A 23,210-nucleotide genomic window follows, 5' to 3' on the forward strand; every position below is an offset into this window, starting at 1 on the left:
CTCTGACTACAATAAAGGATGTCCCATGACAATACCATTTAATTGACATACATTGTCTGCATATGTCTATTACTATCACAGACAGACATACTTTCTTACACTGGCACCATGCGTGTTTGTTTAATGTGAGTGGGTGCCCTGTGCGTGACTTGTCTTAGACGGTTACTGCTTTGGTGGAACCCGATATCAAGTGTTTTGTGCTGACAAAACAAGTTAGGACAAATTTGGGATTCGAACCCACGCTCATGGGATTCTAGTACGCCCAAGTGACGCAACACGCTACGGCGCCTTAGACGGCTGGGTCTTCACACTACTGCTTAGAGGACAAATCATTTGGGTCATAAACATATAATTAAAAAAGCCGGGTTTGGTCTCAGTAGCCTTATTCCGAAAGTTACATTTACTAGCAATCCCATCTACAAACATGGATCCCCAATAGTAAGATTGTTGAACACACGGAAGAACTGTTAGCATTTACCACAATGCAGTCCACGCGAATGGTGCCAAATTAAAGACAAAATGCCACAACGCAGCCAGGTAGAAACAATCGATGCCTGTTTGATGAAAGGTATGCTTTGCCGGCTCTTGCTGCCATAGAAACCTGGCCGACATAACGCGGTGACAAGCCACTTCGCAATAGTGTTATACGGCCGGGAGCGCTGTTCAGGGCTGATTGTCACCGAGCAGGACGGGGCCGGTCGGGAAAGGCTGTTGGACTCTTCTCGTGCTTGGTACACCTTTAGATGTGAGAAGCAACAGCAGGCTAGTGGTACGGAAGAGGCCTGCTTCTCTCTCCTGAGTGTTGTCTTCAGCGTGACGTGGAACCACTTGGATGAATATTTAACCATTCATAACAGACTTGAACTATTCTGTCACGTAAAGGGCCGTACAGGACACGGACTAATAATTGTTGATACGGGACCTGGGACAATCTGGGAGACGGGACGCTAGTACCCGAACACCCTTGAATATCGCCTCAAACTGGTGATCCGTAGGATGCGATACGATGATGGCTTCACCGTTGATAATTCTGATGGCGAATGCCATCTTCTTTGGGGCCTTGTCCGCCATGATGATAATGATAGCGGTGTCTGTAGACGCCTGGCAGAGCTACACATTTGACCAGTCTGTGTTGAAATCACTCAACGATAGTCTGGACAGCTACACCATCCTGCAGTTGTCCAACACAACGCCAATATTCAAAGTTTTAGTTCAAACGGATCTGCAATCGAATGCTACGGTAGACTATTATCTCCACCCCTCGTACACAGGCCTGTGGCGACTATGTGATGACCTGACAGGTAGGTCTTTAGACATTTATAGTAACGACAGGACACTGTATCTCATCTTACTCCCGATTGTCGTATTTGTGTGTGAAGGACAGTTATATCTGTAGCATATGAGGTGATCCCGATATCCATGTGCTACATTGGTCAAGAAATGGACGTTATTTAAACATTTATGTTTGTAATTATGTTCGTTTGCATTCCTTACTAAGTGGTGTTTTGTTGTTGACTGCTGTCTATGTCGCAGTTATTATAATTACACACACACACACACACACTCACTCATTCTCTCTCTCTCACACACACACACACACACACACATACTTACATACATACATACATACAAGTGGTCATTGTTTTAAACGACCTATCTTTCACTGCTATGACACAATATATATTTTTACCTGTCTCCCAATGCTTAAAAGAACAATCTATTTTAGCTCTATAGTTCGTTTGGTTTCTGAGGAGACAACTTTTATAACGCCACACAGTTTACAGTTGTTTTGCAACACACGAAATGCCTATTCAGTACAAACGGAGCATCAATATTACAAGCTGCCGGACAAGCTTTCCTCTGGCTGTAAACCAACGCAACGCGTCATTTAATACCCGCCCAAACACAGACATTGTTAATTGATTGTTCTATCATTTTGGAAGCTCTTGCCTACAGCATCTGTCATAGTCCATGGAAGTCCCATCTGTTAGGTACATGCAGCCTGTTGTCAGAGTTGAACCTAGGCCTGCATCTACATTTCTCGTCATATAAATTATAGCATATATTTGATGAAATATATCTCTATTTCAGGAGTTCCTTTGAATTAGAAACAAAAGGTTAGGTATGTTATAATTTTCCAAATTTATCTAGAAAATCACATCTACACATACATTATACATAGTTGCATTAAACATATATGTTAACATGTTGCTAGCGTGGGTTCGAATCCCGAATGGGACTCTCCAAAAAGGTACTAAAATTTGTACATTACTATGAAAGTATAATACCAAATATAACATTTGTTACTTGTTACTGTGACATGTTCCTGTACTCGCGTTGTGTATTAAAATCATATGATTTATACAAAAATATAGATTCACCTTTGTAAAAGTTTAAAATTTTATTTGTTATTAGATCCCTCCATATTGTCAAACTGATTGCATCTTTTGAGGACAAGTGTACCAAGCTGAAGTAATTGTTAAGTACGAAGCAGTTATTATCATTTGTCAAATTGATACAACTCCTATAATTAATAATAATTATTCTCCGAATATGAAATAATAATATTGATAATAATATTGATTCCATTGTGTTCATTCTGTTACGTCATCAATTTTATAAATATTGCAGTTGTAAAACTCACGGTGCAGTGGTTGTATGATCATCTCAACAATCTATTCTTCATAGAATTGCCTATCTATTTAAATGCATGGATAGATGTGTAAAATATGGACCTATTTCGGAAAGTAGAATTGTGTTTATCAAACGTTCAAGAGATCGGTTTTTGTGCATGTACAGCTGTCTTTGCATGTAATTGCAACACAAATAATTTACACGCAATAATATATAACCTTTTCGCGAACACCTGGTATCATCGCTATGCGATAGTGATTCATAAACCCATGCTTATGATATGGTCGGAATCGTAAATGACTCTTCTCTTTGTAGATATTCTTTATGATTATGGAAATGGTTTTTGTCGTGTTTTTTTTATGGACAGTCAGATTAGTGACAACGTTGCATTGGTAAATTATGCCTACTTTTTATGTTTTTGTTGTTTTTTTATATCGGATTTGATATAATATTTGATTTGATAGAATGTTCGGTACATGATCTATTGACAGAGTGAATTAATATTGTTTCTAGTTTCCATGGGAGTTTATGTTATACTCAATCAATATGTTTCACACTGAATAAGGTCGATGTTCTAGTTTGTCACATACATTATTCTTTTATGTACAGCTTACTATGGAAAAAGCTATTATTGACATATTCGCATATCTGAACATATCGTTTTTAGTTTCAACAGACTGGATTGTCTGATCACGACTAGAATGTTTGCAGTCAGCTACGGTGCTGCGTCAGACAGCCAACAAACGCCTACTTTTGTATGTAATCTGTGTGAGTGGCGGAGACTAGCAGGAGAACAGGATATGACCACCTTTTGGAGAACACCTGGTGTCATCACTCATTATCAGTTATCCATATACTTTTCACCGCTATTTTGCCTTTTAAGCCCTAATGGAATCTTTCCGGCAGCTGATCGAGACCAGTTATTCTCTAGCGTTGACGTTTTATATTTAACTATTTGGAAATTTGAAAGCAATAATCAGATATGAGATATGATGAGGCATAACAGAAGAAATTTTGAAAACTGTTTAAGTAACACTTTCTTATTAATATCAATCCTCATAAAAGTCAGTTCATCATATTTATTTATTTACAGTTAACTAAGGTTATAACGAACTGAAAGTGACAACTGACTTTTGTTCGATATAACCTTAGTTCTTTATAAGCATATATAAAGCATATATACAGCAAATGGCCGAGACCAAAAATATGTTCGTTATATCCGTCAATTCGTTATAAACGTTTTCTTTATAAACGCATTTTTATTATTTGAAGCTGAAACAGATAGTTATTACAACGGACTGATATTATGAAGTGAGCTTCTTTGTGGATACGTTAGGATTAACTCATCACTATTTGATGGAGATTCACACATGTTCAGACCCGTGAAGATTCCGGGGTAGAATGGGTCTTCAGCAACCCATGCTTGCCGTAAAAGGCGACAAACGGGATCGGGTGGTCAGGCTCGCTGACTTGGTTGATGCATGTCATCGATCCCAATTGCGTGGATTGATGCTAATGATGTCAATCACTGGATTGTCTGGTCCAGACTCGATTATTTACAGACCGCCGTCATATAGCTGGAATATTGCTGAGTGCGGCGTTAAACAACAATCAATCAATCAATCACACATGTTCATGATATAGTCGGAATCGTACAATTGTTTCTTATGATTATGGAAAACGTTTTTGTCGTTTTCATATCCAGCCCCATACCGTTCCATCATCATGTCGAACTATCCCCGTTATAATTCATACCTGGTAAAAAATGTGCAAACCTTAAGATATTGTATTAAAAGTATGTATGCAAAATCTATTTTGAAATGAGCATTCGTTTGTTTTACAGTCGAGGGAAGATGCAATATACAAAATACTTGTAAACAATCTTCTTATCAGTGTAGTATAGTATTCTTTTTCAAACAGTACAAACATTTATGCCAACGTTTTTTTTCGTTCTTTTGCTTTAATACTGAAGTCAACTGCCAGTCAGAAAAAATATACATTTGAAACTTAGGGTCGGTCGTCGACGCAGCCGAAACGTGACCGGTATCTCCCTGAGGACGTTTGTAGTCTTGCTCTGTATTCATACCCTCGGGAACTCCTTTCTAGTTGACCCGGGGTCACGGGTGGCCCAGTCGTTTAGGTGTCTTAATGTGCTGTGCGGAGAGCCATGATCATGGGTGTTCAGAACGATGTATTGACTACTACTGGGTGGCCATTTGTGGAAACCTGGCTGTCTTGGCGCCGTGTCGTACCCAGGTGGTATGTTTGTTAAGCCGTCGTGTAAGACACCCTGGTATATTTCAAGGATTGCCAATTGAATTCTATACCCATGATTTCCTTCTGAGAGTGCCCCGAAGACGATCCAAGATCAGGAAGACCTCACACTAAGACAAATGTTCATGAAATACTTGTTATTATGATGGATGATTGACGAATCACCACATTTCACAGCCAATACAATAAGCATCCATCTTTAGATTGGAGAGAACATTCTACGGAATAACAGAATGAATCTCCGAAGAAGAAGGCAAATTCGTTCCTTCACCTGGCAAAGTGATAGCGTCGGTTTCTTGGGATTCCAAAATATTCCTTCTGCTGAACTCCAGAAAGATCAGGTCATTAATGGCCAATTTTATACTTATCCGTTCACCTGCTTAAGAATATCAAGGCAGAACATCGTGGAAACTAAAAGTGTGTTCATCCATCAGGACAATGCACTTATACAGAAGTAAGTTGTCTTCATAGCTTCAATGCCTGACTATGTCTTTGAACTCTTCCATGGTCAAAAGATTGGGCACCGTCACATCTCCACCACTTCCTAAACTTGAAGAAAAAACTTGCAAGCATCATGCAAATGCTTATAACTTCATGTCTGTGTAGTAGGGCGTGCAGTCATCCCACAGATGACATCCTTACCTTGTCAGCTTGCTGACGGGGTTTACCTCTTTGGTCATGTGGTCAAGGCGTCCGACCTCTGATCAGAAGGTGCGTGGTTCGAATCCCATCACGGGACTCGAAATTTTATGGCCGCTACATTGGTGCCCAACGTGGGGCTGAGCACGTCCATATTAAATTTGAGCAAAATAAGCCTCAGTACCCTACTATGTGGCCCGGGACGTGCCTTCTGTTGACGGGTGAGTATGTAGCAGGGCGTGGAGACATCCTTACCTTAAAAAGCTTGTCAGCTTGCTGACGGGGTTAACCTCTTTGGTCATGTGGACAAGGCGTCCGACCTCTGATCAGAAAGTCCGTGGTTCGAATCCCATCACGGGACTCGGAAATTTTATGGCCGCTACATCTGCCATGGAACATCTTGGGAACCTCGGAGTGAGTTATGTGCCAACGCTATCCATCATAGTTAGGATCAGGCTATTTACATCCTCTTACACCGTAGTATATAGGACAGTATAAACGCAATACAAGGAGAACTGAATGGACAATGTTGGTTGCTCTGCCATTACTGCTGGCATTTCAACACACACGTATTTAAAACCTAAGCATCCCTGAACAGTATAGACATGTGTACAAATGTTCTGTGTAATATATTGATAACTGAACTGACATTAGCGATGTCATTGTTGTTGATTAATGGCATAATTTAGGCTCAGTGTGCATCGGTAATTAACAAGAACATTGTATGTGGAACACATGTTGCAGTTTGGTTCAACAATCATTTAAAAATAAAATTGAAAATGAATTCGATCATTAAACATTGTGCGATGGTTCGTTCAACGACAAACGGTTACATGCAGAGTATCTGTTAGTTAATCATAGCAACAGCACTAACCAGAAAGTGCTTTCTAGACATGTATGTTTACATGGTCAATAAGGTACATGTATACTTACTTATTTAATGAAGTAAAACTGGGTCACAATACGTTTTATCATAATTCTATGTCAGAATGATGAGATCTGATTGGTCCACATGATCTTGACAATATACTGTGCATCCCACCTTGGAGGGTAATGAATTTCTCAGCGGGGAATAAAAATGTTACGCTCTTTCCAGGTCAGTGGAAGTCACGTGACATAGCGCAAGCTAACCTCAGCTCAATCGAACAGGTGTTTCCTATCAATTGTAGATTTGTTTGAATTCTTTTACAATGTTATATTGAAACATATAGGTAAGATAAATTCGTTGTAGCAGGATCACGATACGATATATCACCATACTTTGTTCCCGATCTAGTTGTGAAGATGTTTGAAATATCGAACACGATCTGTATATATCACGATATGTTATGTTATATCATGGTGGTTGTGCACGGTTTGTATATATCATGGTGTGTGCGCGACATTGATATATAATTAAAATTTACTGTGTCTATGTGTGGCTAGATTCATAAACAATGGCCCTTACATGTCTTCTATCTATGCATGGTTACATGTATAAACAATGGCCCCTACATATCTACTATCTATGCGTGGCAACGTGTATAAAGAATGGCCCCTACATGTCTACTATCTATGCGTGGCTACATGGATAACAATGGCCCCTACATGTCTACTATCTATGCGTCGCTACATGTTAAAACAATGGCCCCTACATGTCTACTATCTATGCGTGGCTACATGGATAACAATGGCCCCTACTTGTCTACTATCTATGCGTGGCTACATGGATAACAATGGCCCCTACATGTCTACTATCTATGCGTGGCTACATGGATAACAATGGCCCCTACATGTCTACTATCTATGCGTGGCGACATGGATAACAATGGCCCCTACATGTCTACTATCTATGCGTGGCTACATGGATAACAATGGCCCCTACATATCTACTATCTATGCGTGGCTACATGTATAAACAATGGCTCCTACATGTCTACTATCTATGCGTGGCTATATGTATAAACGTTGGCTCCTACATGTCTACTATCTATGCGTGGCTATATGTATAAACAATGGCTCCTACATGTCTACTATCTATGCGTGGCTATATGTATAAACAATGGCCCCTACATATCTACTATCTATGCGTGGCTACGTGTATAAACAGTGGCCCCTACATGTCTACTATCTATGCGTGGCTATATGTATAAACAATGGCCCCTACATATCTACTATCTATGCGTGGCTACGTGTATAAACAATGGCCCCTACACATCTACTATCTATGCGTGGCTACGTGTATAAACAGTGGCCCCTACATGTCTACTATCTATGCGTGGCTATATGTATAAACAATGGCCCCTACATATCTACTATCTATGCGTGGCTACGTGTATAAACAATGGCCCCTACATATCTACTATCTATGCGTGGCTACGTGTATAAACAGTGGCCCCTACATGTCTACTATCTATGCGTGGCTATATGTATAAACAATGGCCCCTACATATCTACTATCTATGCGTGGCTACATGTAAAAATAATGGCCCTACATGTCTACTATCTTTGCGTGGCTACATGTATAAACAGTGGTCCATATATGTCTACTATCTACGCGGGCCTACATGTATAAACAGTGGTCCATATATGTCTACTACCAAGGCATAGAACGATGATAAGTGTCAGTGTTGGGACACCAGTCTTGCCCGCACACATGCCTCGACACTGTCAGCGACATAACGTCGATACATTTGATTGGGAATGTTGGTAGTGGGGACAATGATCTGGGCTAAGGGACTGATTACATAGTGGCGTGTTGCAACAAATGTACATGTTACTCTGCAGCCCTTTAGTTATGCGGCACGATTATCAAGGCGGATCTAGGCGCGGCGATTCCATAATCGCTTCAACAATGTTCTCGATCTTCGTGTACCACGCCGCGGCTCGCGTTTTTCAGAATAATCATAATCATAATAATATATACCAAGTTGTCCGACTCCCCGTTGTTCTCGGTGCCTTAGGTTTGGTACTTCCCAATCTGGTGACTGACATTTGGAGAGTACCCGGGTTTGCTACCAGGAATACAGCCCTTCTGACAATCTGGGTAATGCAGAAGGCTCCCGTGTTGGGGAGTCTTCACATTCTCAAAAAAGTTCTGGGTGGGTTTGATTGGGCAGCGCTTCCTTGAAGAAGTCCCATTCGCTGTCTGTACTGCGTGTGGAGGGGGCAAGGGCCCTGAGCTGATCACCCAAACCCCTTTGCTGCAATTTAGTAGTAGTAGTAGTAGTAGTAGTAGTAGTAGTAGTAGTAGTAGTAGTAGTAGCCTGAACGGATAGCGGACGGTCGGTGGTTCAATCCTCGGCTGTTTCATAAGATGGCACTTGTTCTTACCCTGCCTGACGCTCGGCACTAAGGTATTAAAACAAGGACAATTTCTGAGTGGGGAACCATGGTAACAGTCTGGACTGTACACGTAGCCACACACACACACGACATTCACACTGGTTTATAAGTACAATCACCTTCAACGCGACCTGAAACCCCATCTCACCTCACTACCTCGAACTGCGTCGTCACGACAAGACCAGCCGCGCATTCACTGCCTGATGTCATCATGCTAGAACTCTACATCACCCAACATATGACAGAGTTACCCCCTCCTTGTTTACCTGTCTCTCCTCTTTCTTTCCAATAGATCTTTTTTTTTCTATTGATCTGTAAGGTAAGAAAAACGCATAAAAAGCATCACAGTGACACCAAACATCTGATCAATCGATGCTTAGATAACATGAATTCAATCATGTGTTTATTCTCATTTTCTTTGTGTACAAAACCACATACGGGTAAATCCATTTAATGATAAATCGAAATACTTATATAACTCTTACTTGAAGCCACGTGCTTCGTTGCGTTCGAAATATGCACATTGTTATCTCCAAACACATTTTAGGGATCAACATGACCTTCACAACCAAAGGAGGACTGGTTTATCTTGTCAATGTTGGGTCTTATAAAACTAACCATGATGGCTAAAGACGGTTATGCTATGTAGTTTCATGGGGAAGATACTCGCAGGCGTATCAAATCGATACCTCGTTCACTATAAGGTATTATCGATCCTCCCTGTCGTAGCGGGGAAATTATTGATTGGTGGTTCATCAGGAGCTCTTAATAAGCCAACCTGGACGATAAGTACTAGCGTATGACAGACAAGGTTCTCCGTGTGAATCTCCCTTATGTGTTGACTTATTAGCCTTAGCTCGAACACCTGGTGTCATAAGTGACTTCAGTGATCCATTACTCGTTTATGAGCAAACCTGGTAGACAAGGACTGGCGTGTGACAGACAAAGTTCTCCATGTGACTTTCGGTTTTGTGTTGACTTATTACCTTCCCGCGAACACCTGGTGTCATAAGTCTTTCAGTGATCCATTCGTATAATGTTCACCGCTATTTTCCCTTTTACGCCCACAGGACTCGGATAATCGAGACTGGTTATTTTCTGGCGTTGACTTTTATACTCATTAAAATTAGTAAATTCATTCATGTCGATGTGAACATGTGTGCATGTGTTGGGGTTGACACCGTTTTGAATAGTATTTAATTGCTATGCCGGCGTGTCAGCTGTCAAAGCCAACAATCAAAGGATCATGGCACGAGTGAGAAACAGGACGATTTAGAATACAGAGCCACTCATGCCACTTGGTGGTAAATATATTTCTATAAGTCCAGCTCTTACTCAAGGGGTACAGTCACGAATTACATTATTTTTTATCCTGGAAATGTAAACGTTTAAAGATGAATTATCACGTTGACGAACATTTCTCTCTTGATACCGCTGACGGAATCCGAGTTGAAATAGCGAGTGAGTAAATGTTTAACGCCACAATCAGCAATATTCTAGCTATATGTCACGACCACATCGCAGAGCCCAACCATCCAAGCCCCGTTTCGTAACGATTCTTAAGATATGCATGATGTACTGGGGGTTCTGGCAGGCCTGAAGGGCGGAATAACAACGCTTACTCTCTGAAAAAATATATTTTTCAAAGAAACAAACAACACCATTTAATTTGAAAGGGAGACATTGTAATATGGGAATTCAGACCTGTGGAAAATCTGGACTTCAGTTTTGGATGTAGCGTCACAGTAGGTGCTGGGCGGAAGGGAAAACATGGTTCAGGGACTGAAACAGACTAGAGCGGAACTCTAAATAGCGGATTTCTGCGCCTCAGATAGTTTGATTGTCTGCGCCATCGAATTCTTAGAAAGTAACAATAAACATAATTTTATAGAGAATCATGCCACAAACAATCCCCCATTTATATGCTTCTGATGTCCTGGAGGAGACTGTAACCGATGACAGAAAGGCATCTGACCAGCCACAGTAACATTTACTGGCACGGATTCCACTGACAGCACGTGTGTGATTTACCGTTTGTCGTCACAGGCCACTGATCTCAATATGAACCGTATTCTATACATAAATAATATATGTCTGGGAAATGTGTTAACGTGAGAGGGAGTTCTAACTGAGGCAAATGAATAGTGAACCTATGTATTTGGCACTTTAGGGAGTTCCTGATATGATGTGGATGCATTAATCGGCCTCCCTTGAGGCACCTACGGTACAAAGGGTGGCTGAACAGTTACGAACCTAACTAAGAAGGATATATTGTACATCCTTAACAGTTGGCATGTATTCAGTAAATGGATTACAGGCTGCATTTGAACCACAGACACAACCTGGCAGCATATTTCTGCAGGCAACAAGGTATTGTCTGATGATGTATCTGGATACAATTTATCTACCGCGTTGTCAATACGTGCCCCCAACTAAAAGAGCTATTTCCAACGTCCATATATGGGCAGATGCTTCTTCCTTTGTCACCGTGAAGAAGTGGTTGGCGGAGTTCTAGAGGGGAAGAGGGAGGCTCGGAGATGATCCAGATCTGGAAGTCCAAAACTGCCATCACTTAGAAAAGTATATATGATTATTATTGTTATTATTATTATCATTATTTACAGATTAAAATAAGAAATGCAGCAAAGAGGGTTTGTGTGATCCTGGCACAGTCAGGCTGGTTAGGTTCATCATCAGCTCAGGGCCCTTGTCCCCTCTACACGCAGCCCAGACAGCGAATGTGACTCCTCCCAGGAAGCTCGGTCTTGTCAAACCCACCCAGAACTTTTCGGAGAATGTGAAGACTCCCAAACACTGCAGCCTTCTGCATTAACCCAGATTGTCAGAAGGGCTGTAATCCTGGTAGCAAACCCGGGTACTCTCCCAATGTCAGTCAACAGATTGGGGGGTACCAACCTAAGGTACCAAGAACAATGGGGAGTCGGACAACTTGGTACTTGGGATGCAAGGGTGACATTTCGAAAGCGAGGTCAGCATATTTGCCATATTGTTCCTCAATCTTGTCAGTGACATTAGTGTCAAAGGGGGCAGAAAATTTAATGATATAAATGATTTCATTGGATTTATCAAAAAGGGCAAGATCAGGTTTGTTGGCCTGGATACGTCTGAGGATACGTATTTATCATTTTCCATGACGCCCTCTGCATATTCAGGGTCGTACCATGGGTGGACCTCTGTGTCAAAACCACAACCTGGCGAAGACGGTAATAAAATGATCATGTCGCTTAAGATACGGTCAACGCAGTGGGAACAACTCTCCGAATAAGAAGGCAAAATCTGTTCTATCAGCTTGCAAGGGGATTGCTTCGTTTTTCTGAGATTTCAAAGAAATTCTACAGAAAACTCCAAAACGTTTTAAAAAGTCATGACTAAAATACTCTTTCTATACTGTTACTATCAAGACTAGATTAACAGATTATAATACTCCGTACGAACATTAAGGCTAAAAAACTCACTAAAGGTGTTTCCTTCCACAAGGACAACGCACTGGGCACAGGTCTGTTACCATGGCTGCAGTTCGGAGCTGTGGCTTTGAACTCATGGAACATTCTCCGTATTTACCACATTAAGCTCCGTCAAATGTCCTCTCCCCAAACTTTCAAACAGTCTGGCAAGCATTATGTAAATGATAATAACGTCATTTCTGCTGTGGAGGATTTTTTTATCTCCTTCTACACCATTTGGATCCAGTGCCTCCAGCATCGGTGACAGAAGTGTGTGAACCTCGGTGGGGATAAGTAGAACAATAAGTAGATACCAACTCCATCGACGCAGTCCTACATAGTGAGGTACAGAATGCCTCAGCCAGTCCCCGCATGTCCACAGTGTAGCGTCATCAGATGAGACGGGACTGGAAACTCCTGGCTCCTGGAGTCCCATATCGTGTGGCGGAAGCATTTCGATTTACAGCAGGCAGTTCCACATCGACCTTACTATTGATTTTCTTGAATACCTTTAAGTCGCCTGGCCAGGTAGCAATCACGAGAACCAAATAGAGAGCACATTTCAGGTTAGTAAGTGGGCTAGTTGGGTTTTAAAATATTTCAGTTTTATCACGGCGTATCAGCTTCATTTTGCAGGAAAGTCCGAAGACGTAGTTGACGCTTAATCTTTGCTCAGACCCATGGGAATGGGTATGGTGATGACAAACCAAGAATCATAATTAAGGCGAATATGGGATTCGAATCCACAATCAGGGAATCAGGCTCGTCTAGTGACGCAGGCAATCCGTACAGTTGATGGCACGTAACTGGAGAAGTGGTGTCTTCTTTTGTAGGTCACGTTTCCTTCCTCGCCGAACCGATAGTCTGTCTCACAGTCCCTGATCCCAACTATTTCCCTTTCCGGCCAGTCCTTACGGTCATGCTATAGCTCTAAATGAAGCAAGTCTACATTTCCACAGGTTCCCACTCGGGCTCCTTTTCAATTTATATGGAGTTTGTTTCTTCAAGATGATATATTTCAGAGACTGAGCGTAAGTCTAATCCGATTGCACGCCTGTGCACAGGCGTTGATGTGGACATTATGTCACGCCACGTGTTCAGGAAGGCGAACACCTTGGATGTGGTGACGTTGTGATCTGGGATGTTTATGATTGCTGGCAATTTGATTGTTTCTTTTTTGTTTAACGCCCCACTCAGCAATATTCCAGCTATATGATGTAAATAATCTGGTCTTGACAGACAACCCAGTGACGGACATCATTAGCATCGAGCTGGGCAATTGGAATACGATTATTTTTATCAACCAAGTCAGAGAGCCTGTCCACCCGATCCCATTAGTCGCCTCTTGCGACAAGCATGTTTGCTTAGGACTAATATTTCAAGTGGGACGGGAATTAGAAAAGTGAGAGATGACAGGTGAGATTTTACAAACGGCCGTTTTACCGTTAATGGAGTGACATTGCAGATAACGCAGATGAAGGTGTGAGACTTGCATCAATGCACAAGATGGACACTCTCGCTTCTGGAACTCGCTGTTGAACCCCTTTGTGTGACATGACTATTCAACGAATGACAGGAGCTCTCTTAGTATGGACTGTTGACCGTTACCGTACTTCAAACATTGTTCTTTCCATGTGATATTCCATCCACTGCAGTCACGTGCGTTGACCTATTCTCTTTGTTTTTAATATGTCACAGTAAATTTTGCCTTGGAGTATAAAGATTGCATTTTTATGTAACTTAGTGGAATTTTGACCCTTCTGACATACAAGAAAAGCTCACGCGGTTCTAATTAACGGTTTGCTGTTTCCAGAGTACTAAATAGTGAACACCCTGCTTAATTTGTCATACTTATGTCCTTGCCATAAACAAGTGATGTAATGTAATGTAATTGTATGTACTGCTCTCCAAATCATTGGGAGATAAAGAGTATTGGGTCATTCATTCATTGTACGTCGTCGCAGTGCAGACAAGTTAGACAAGGAATAAATAGAAGTGTTACGAACATCAAACTATGAACTGTAAAGCTTTGCTCCCGAATACCATTTGGAAGTTTGGGGGGATGGGGTAAATGATGAGAGGAGACATCATCAATGATGTACACTTTATCAGTTGTGCGTCAGTGGCTGCTCTAGGTTATAGCGTTATATTCTATTGATTGTCATTATCCTTATTCATTGGACACTGCGCCACTCCTTTGGTAGGAGTAATCAAATTTTCTAACAGAACAGGAAATTAAGATCTTGCTAGAACCAATATAGACATTTTCTACACGGATCCCTTACAGACTGCAGCAACTCCATCGTCTTCGTCAGCACCCCGTAGTTGCAATGACGTCATTGACGGAGGCTATCGATCCGAATGTCATCAAACCTACCTAGCCAACCTTATGAATCTCGGAAAGCATTAATATGCCAAAGTAACGTAGTGTCCCGAGGTTATCCGATTGACTGACAAGGGCGACCATGAAGGGAGTAATTAAACGAGCAGGGAATTTGGAAGAAGAAAAAGAGTAAAACGATTTTATGTCGGAAATCGATGACTTTGATGGTATGATTACTTTCGTTGCTTTAGAGGCGTAATGGGTATTTTCAAGGATGATTTATATTAAGTGTACGTAAAAGAAATCTTTATTTATCCTACCTAATCGTTATTTACCTTCATTCGAGTACCTTGTGTATTTATCCCGACAAACATACATGACTCAATAGCGTACATTATGAAGTAATTTGTACCTAATTAAACGTTGCTTCAAGACCATTGTCGAACTATATTTGTTTATGCATCCAATGGAGGTGTTTTCCACATCGTGTCGGTCCCAAACTCTATGGGGATTCCATAATGGATGGTTTACGTTTCTTCTGTAATGGCTTGGCAGCTGAGAGACTTTGTTCTGGTGTTCAATACGAGACTTGGCTATAACAGCCGAAAAAGGAAAGTACACATTTAAAAATGTAAAAGTTTACAAACGTTATCAAGACCTTACTGGACTGAAAACAGTCGCCGAAACACTGCAAACTTAAGCTTCAAACACTACTATGATACCCGTATGAAATACATCACAAATGAATAAACATTTCATTTCTTTTTTTTTTCATTTTAGCCACCATCAAAAATGAGAGTATGCGTGCTTTTGCCTTACAGTTTAGTGGTTGGTTGGTTGGTTGGTTGTTTAACGCCGCTCTCAGCAATATTCCAGCTATATGACGGCGGTCTGTGCATAATCGAGTCTGGACCAGACAATCCAGTGATTGATATCATGAGCATCGATCCACCCAATTGGGATCGATGACATGCATCAACCAAGTCTAAACGCAAACATGACATAGCTCGGAGAAATCCTTATTCAATTCAAGTCACAAGCCGACACCCACAGTAATGACCAAACTGATTAATTCTTGTTTTCTAACAGATGACGAACGGGCCATGATTCCTGAATCCCATCGCTTCAACCCAACCAAATGCTTCACTTTCGTCACCGACTATAATGAGGACTCCGGCTTATTCACCAAGCTCGCCATGCAGATTGCACGTGAGTCACGAGCCAGTGTTCATTTCAGCGCCGTTTATTGACAGCTGTCAGTTGTGATTACCAGGTGTAAGGATTCAGATGTCAGTTCATTTGGCTTCGTCAACGTCAACAATAGAAGACTCGCTGATATATTGCGCGTTTTGATTTGTGTTTGCGACAGATAATGTAAATGAGATTAATAATCATTTTCACACAAATATTCGTGACTTTGTATGTCCCTGCGCGAAATAACCTTTTAGTGAAAACGACTCCCATATGTTATGCTTGAAGCTATTCGACTGAGTGAGTGAGTATGGTTTTACGCCGCTTTGAGCAATATTCCAGCAATATCACGCCGGGGGGCACCACAAATGGACTTCACACATTGTACCCATGTCGGGAATCGAACCTGGGTCTTCGGCGTGACCAGCGAACGCTTTAACCACTAGGCTACCGGACCGCCCCTGAAGCTATTCGAGGGTTAGATTAGATTTCATTCCTTATTAACAAAGTTTTGTGATCACGGTTGCTATTTGATCAATTTTCTGAAGAATAATAACGATAGAGACAGAGGTCAGATACAGTCCGATAAATTCGCATATTCGTGTGAAAATGACTATTGCCTACATCGAACTTTTTCGCGATCATGTTTTTTAATTGTGTCTTTTAATTACACCATAGTAGGCAATATACCAGGGGTAACGCAGATTGCTGTAAATAATCGAATCTGGACCAGGCAAACCACTGTCTGAAGCTATGAGCATCGATCCTGAACGACCTATGAACAACGAATCAGCCAAGGCATGAAACCTGACCGTCCGATACCCTTCGGTCGCCTCTTACAACACAGTGAGGCGGTCGGGTAGCCTAGTGGTTCCCGACATGGGTACAATGTGTGAAGCCCATTTCTGGTGTCCCCCGCCGTGATATTGCTGAAATATTGCTAAAAGTGGCGTAAAACCATATTCACTCACTACAACACACGTGGCGTACATTGTATGTATCATTTAACTATAACGTGGTGTTCTCGGGGTAAACAACTTTATGTAAAATCTAAGGTTTCGGAAATAATCAAGTGTAAGGTTTAATATGTAGCCTGTAGATTTGACAACACCAAATTGAAACTGAAACCAAACGTACAGTGTTAGTTTTTTCTTTAATTCTAGTGCTGTATAATACACAGCTCTACAATGAAAACGCCACGTGTTTCTATCCATTCTTCCGTGACCGATTGTAGTGGAACAGCCTCGGCATCACACAGCAGGGTAATAGCATGTAGATTGAAGAGGATGGTGTATGAAATTTGTTTACAAACCAGGATCCTAACCGGAACTGAAATAACGCGGTAGATTTATCACCAGTCTGGGTTCCTCGTTCGTTTGTAAGCATTAATCATAGTATTAACACGTTCCTTGTATTTTTAATATAATATCAACACGTTCCTTGTGATTATTAATATAACATTAGCACGGTCCTTTTATTATTAATATTATATTAACACGTTCCTTGTATTATGAAATGTTAAATAAAAACGACCGCCTCCGTGATCTAGTGGATAGAGCGTCTGTCCAGACAGCGGAAGGTCGAGGGTTCGATTCCCGGCCGCGTCAAACGAAAACGCGGTTAAAAGATGGTACTTGTTGTTACCCTGCCTGGCGCTCGGCATAAGGGACTAAATCGGAGTCAGTATACTGTCAGTATGCTGTGTCTGAGTGGGGTATTTATGTTAAACTGCGGTGGGAGAGCACAAAACACTCTGCATTAGTCCGGACTGGCACAATCACACGCAACGTTAAACCTCATTTCACCTCACCAATATCATTAACACGTTCCTAGTTTTGTTAATATTATATTAACGCGTTGCTTGTAAAACTGATATCTTGTAATGTTAATATCATACAATTAACGCGTTCCTTTGGCAAAGCGACAGTATTCCACACGGTATTCCGTTTCCAATTGGCGTTGTAGTATGCCCATGGGGGCATTCCGAGTTAGAATAGGTCCCCAGTAACCTACACTCTTACGAAGCGACTAAATGGATCGGATGGACAGACAAGCATCGTATATTACTCCGCGTAGTAAAACCATTCTATTTTATATATATATCCTATTCCTTCATATGACTTTAGCTAGACTCGTGAAGATTCCGGGAGAGAATAGGTCTTCAGCAACCCATACTTGCCGTAAAAGGCGACAATGCTTGTCGTTAAAGGCGACTAACGGGATCGGGTGGTCAGGCTCGCTGACTTGGTTGATACATGTCATCGTATCCCAATTGCTGGATCACTGGGTCGTCTGGTCCAGACTCGATTACTTTACAGACCGCCGTCACATAGCTGGAATATTGCGGCGTTAAACAACAAACAAACAAAACTTTAGCTAATCTGTCATGGCATCTACACTAGACACCTCATCTGCCTCAGAATACAAGAGACGTGTCTGGCTCATCAGACCTGAATATGACGGCATACGTTGTTTTCTAGATGTAGCCTAATATACAGGCTATAACATACTGGAACAGAATGCTGTGCCAAGTCATTCCTACCGGATACCATTAATCATTGGAATACCTTACCTGATAGAATAACTAAGGTAGAAACGATTGGGAAACTCAAAGGATTATTTAACTTGGACAATACTACTAATGTACATATTGACTTAAACCATGGTACCGGATTCTGTCAGATAATCCCTTCTCGCCTCAGACTCGGTTGTAGCGATTTAAACTTCCATCGGTTGAAAGACACATCTCAGACAACGCATCATGCTCTTGTGGCAATCCCTTTGAAGATATACTGCATGATTTGTTCACATGCCCTAACTACAATATTTAAAAAAACGATTCGTTTTCCTTTTGAAAGGTTACAGTTTAAATTCAGTGAAACAGAATCTGTCAATTTAGATATTTTGAATTCGGTCCATATGTACACCCTACGTTCTGGTAGATTTGCACTAATGTAATAACTTTACACTTAATTCACATTTTGATACAAGTACGAAGTGTCAAATAGTTGAAGACTTGCTTTTCTTAGTAATTGAACACCTTTCGTAGATCGATGCTCATGACTCAATTATCTACGGACAGCCGTCATATAGCTGGAATATTGCTGAGTGCGTCGTTTAAAAAGAACCAAACAAAGTACTGTCGCCTTGTAGGATAACAATGCCAGATACAATAAATTAAGATAGTTTATTAGAAGAACGTTGTTTAAAATGTACAGGGATTATGTTTGAACTTTCAATCACAAGCTAAATATTGTCAACCAGGCGATAGACATGACGGTGTTCAATGAAGCGAGGTCTCGCGTCACAACGCTTGATCTCATAACAGATACATGAACTCCCTAGGGAACCAGTGTTGGAGAATCAATGCACTATCCATCTTTCCATCCCTCTGGAGAACACACACTTGTCATTATGCCACCATGAATTATACAAGTGCGTAAACGTTTACGATGGTTAGAAAAACTATCAAATGAATACACAACACCAGGCTGCATATGCACAATGTAATTAGTGTTTTCCCACAGCGCAACAAACAAAAACACGTTTCAGAAATCAATAACGCTGCAAGCATGTCCTACATTGCCTGAAATCGATAAATACGTATGCATATATGTATCTTGTAATTACCCGGCGTTGAAATGAACTGTTTTATAATACATTAGAGAATATGCAGCAGTACAGTAGAAGAACAGTTAGTTCTTGGTTCAGACACAGATAGACACACACACAGACACGCACAGACACACACACACACACACACACACACACACGCACGCACGCGCGCCTCCGAATGAGTTAGGATTTTGATATTTCACCCCTCCCTTTTACAAATGCTTGATCAATCAAAGAAACATTTCTACGAATATTTCTAGCACCTCGTGCAACAGCCAATTGACACCCTGGAGATAACATCCGGAATAGCCATGTTGTAGAATGATTAACAAATTCTCCGGCAAAGATGTACCCGCGATGCGCTGGCCACACGTGAAGTCGAATTCGATTCCATGTGGGTGCAGTGGATGGAGAACGGTCTTAGTGCCCCCTTCTTGAAAAGTGGGGTTGGAATATTATATTGAAAAGTGGGGTAAATCACCCTCTCAATCACTCTCCAGCCTTCCTAAGTTATGAAATCTTTAAGTCTCTGCAGTGATTCCGAGTCAGGCTGTCCGGTACGTCATGCTTGTGGTAAGAGCAGACTCAATGATTGGTTGATTGCGTGTCATCGTACCCAGAGGGCGTGGTGTGTTGTTCAGGCGCTGAGCCACACGTTTCCCTGGTTCAGAATCCATTATTCACAGGCAGCCGTGATATATCTAGAACATTGCTAACGACGACACCTTTCCCCCGAACTAAATTCTCTAATGTCTTCAGACCCGGGTAGAGAATAGGTCTTCAGCAACCCATGCTTGCCGCAAGAGGCGACTATGCTTGTTGTACGTGGCGACTGAGGGGATCGGGTGGTCAGGCTCGCGGGATTAGTTGATGCATGTCATATAATCACAATTGCGAGGATCGATGCTCATGATGTCAGTCACTGAATTGTCGGGTCCAGACGCGAATCTTTACAGACCGCCGTCATATAGCTGGAATATTGCTGAGTGCGGCGTAAACAACAAACAAACAAACAATTCTCTAATGTCACCAGTTCACAATACATCTGAAAGCATCCTCAGGATGATAATACTATTGCTGATTCATCAATCATCACACTCCCACCGCTGATGATACACAATTGTATTAACCTGGACTCATCATGGAACAGGGGCGGTCGGGTAGTCTAGTGGTTAAAGCGTTCGCTCGTCACGCCGAAGACCCGGGTTCGATTCCCGACATGGGTACAATGTGTGAAGCCCATTTCTGGTGTCCCCCGCCGTGATATTGGTGGAATATTGCTAAAAGCGGCGTAAAACCAAAATTCACTCACTCATCATGGAACATCTTTGCAGGTCTGCAGAATTCCGCTGCCTCCTGCTACATCGTCGTTCTCATCGACCTCGTGACGGCAGGTGTCGTTGGCCTCATCGGCATTACCCAGAAGCAGGTTGCCAGCTGCATGGTGACGGGAGTCCTGTACTGCATGGCGGGTGAGTGGATCTCCATCATGTTGTACACAGCTCTCAAACTTATTTACACGTTTGCGTATCATTACGTCATTTTGTTCATGTAAAACTACTCCAACACGCCGATAGTGGGACTGATTACTACACTGCTAGGCAAAAGAAAGTACACCCATCTTTGAGACTGGCCAAAAAGGAAAACATACAAGAAAATTAATAGTTATTCGATGATGATGTATTTGATCCGGTATCAAAGTAGTGTTTTATACTTCAAGTTTGCAGTGTTTTGGCAACTGTTTTCAGCATAGTAACGTTTTGACAACGTATGTAATGTTTTGGTCAAATCCATTTTCCAAGAGTATACAATGTGCTTTCTTTTGTTCGGCAGTTTAGTACCTGATGTTAATATTCATATCATCATTTTCTTCAAACATGTGATTTATGATAAATCCGTTACCGTATAATAACGTTTCAATATGTTTATATGCCATATGTTTTAGGGGATTATTTTCGCCATCTTTGGTAACAAAATTAAATGCATTTGTGTGAGGCTGATTTAAGTTTATTCCCAGAGTAAAACATGTTTTGACAGAAAGCGAGGATCGGAAGTATAAGAAGCGTTGCTGCCATATCAAAGTGGCTTTTATTCAAACTTAATTACTCGGGGTAGGAGGGACTTGATGTGACAAAGAGACAACTCATAGAATTTATATTTTTCAAAAATAAACAGCAAAAGTTCTTCTTTATTCATACTAACGATCTTAAACTTTTACTTGCAGCACTCTTCGGTGTATTCGGATTGTCTATGTTCCACACAAAGAATTACTATGAGACCTACCAGTGTTATGCTATGGACAAAATCCCGGAGCCGCTCTGCCCAGCCCGGAATGTGGAACCTCTTTGGGCGATTCCCCTCGCCTGGATGGGGGTCGTGTTCTGTGTCATTGCCTGCGTGTTGTGGCTCATCGTCGCGAGGGCGTTGCGTGTCATTAAGGCAAAGACGATGTTGTGAGGCCGTTGACGCCGTGATTACAATGCCAGTCAGAAAATGTAGGACCAATTCCACAGGGACTTTTGGCACTTGTATGACTCTGTAAACATTTGACAACATTTGGTACTTCATGTAACGGAAGAACATGGGTAGCACAGTGGTGATTCGTTCCCCCGTCACCTCTAAGACCTAGGTTCGAATCCAGTATGTGTTTAGTATGAAAAACCTGACAATCAGACATGTTTAGTATCCTCGATATAATTGTCCATGAAAATAGCACCGAAGCTTATCTTATTAATTAATATCTTTGACGAATAACTGTTAAAGCCGCCACAAAATATTTCACCGTGCTCAGATCACGTTACATTTGTATATTCAGACATCACAATGTGTTTCAATTTGCCACATTATATAAGAACTATATTACGAACGTCTCGCAAATTTGAAAAAAAAAATTGAACTTTATGAAAAATGAAGAGATCCCAGAAGCATTTTCTAAATATAAAATGTCAGTACAAGAGAACCAGTCTTGGGTTTCACAGAAATAGATTCCATTTGACGTAAAGGGCAACATAGCTATAAAACTTTAATGAATGAACCACTGAAACATAGTGAAACACGTTACTTTCATACACACATACCATATAGCCAGTAGGCCACCTTGATAAAGACACAAGAATTGCGGTTTTATTATTTTATTGTTTTACAAACAATAGCTCGCAAATCTGAAAAAGTTGAATTTTTGTAAATGATTAACACGTCCCCTGGATCATATATTAAATAAGAAAAATACCGAGCATCATTTCATGGATTTATAGAGTCATTTGTATCTAACTCACATATGGTCATTAATACTCTATTTGACATATGCCTACGCACCAATGACTATACATGAGGTTCCGTCCCCAAGTCCGTCCGCGTGGTAAATTTGTCCTTCATAAATTTGATTATTGGTAGTCGATGTCTCAGTAGCCGTTGATGTGTTCTGTCCAGGACGTGTATGGTGTGTCGTTATTGGTTGGATATTGTAGGGATGTTTTGTGGTGGTGAGAATACGTGATTTGCTGTATCACATTCTGCACACAATAATCATCATAATAATAATATCGACACTGCTCTAGGACACTGTTTCGACTACCTGTATTCATGGTTACAATTTTACACAAACGTAATTTACCACCGTTTCTAGACTGGTGCTAGTCTCTTTATCATGAATCTACATTCATTGTTTATATATGGGGTTTATACCGTTTGAACTGTATTTTAAGTTATATCACGGTATGTTAGCTTACTGTGGGGTAATAAATCAT

The 23,210-nt window shown here is 41.2% G+C and overlaps 1 protein-coding gene across 1 annotated transcript; it reads left to right on the forward strand.

Moving 5' to 3' along the window:
• The first annotated feature begins 640 nt into the window (after nt 1–640).
• Nucleotides 641–22,693, forward strand: LOC139468636 (uncharacterized). Its single transcript, XM_071250759.1, has 4 exons — nt 641–1,301; nt 15,748–15,867; nt 20,799–20,936; nt 21,689–22,693. Exons 1-4 carry the CDS (start codon nt 1,007–1,009, stop codon nt 21,919–21,921), a joined length of 786 nt encoding a protein of 261 aa, XP_071106860.1. The 5' UTR covers nt 641–1,006; the 3' UTR covers nt 21,922–22,693.
• The last annotated feature ends 517 nt before the right edge of the window (nt 22,694–23,210 follow it).

Source organism: Haliotis cracherodii, unplaced genomic scaffold (genome assembly GCF_022045235.1).
Source record: "Haliotis cracherodii isolate W230 unplaced genomic scaffold, xgHalCrac1.p SCAF_2, whole genome shotgun sequence".
NCBI lineage: Eukaryota > Metazoa > Mollusca > Gastropoda > Lepetellida > Haliotidae > Haliotis > Haliotis cracherodii.

Bases quoted from the DNA above. Each gene is read 5' to 3' on its own strand.
- LOC139468636 (XM_071250759.1), top strand. From the start codon at position 1,007: ATGATGGCTTCACCGTTGATAATTCTGATGGCGAATGCCATCTTCTTT. The intron at 1,302-15,747 runs GTAGGTCTTTAG...GTTTTCTAACAG, and splicing joins ACTATGTGATGACCTGACAG to ATGACGAACGGGCCATGATT. The intron at 20,937-21,688 runs GTGAGTGGATCT...TTTTACTTGCAG, and splicing joins AGTCCTGTACTGCATGGCGG to CACTCTTCGGTGTATTCGGA.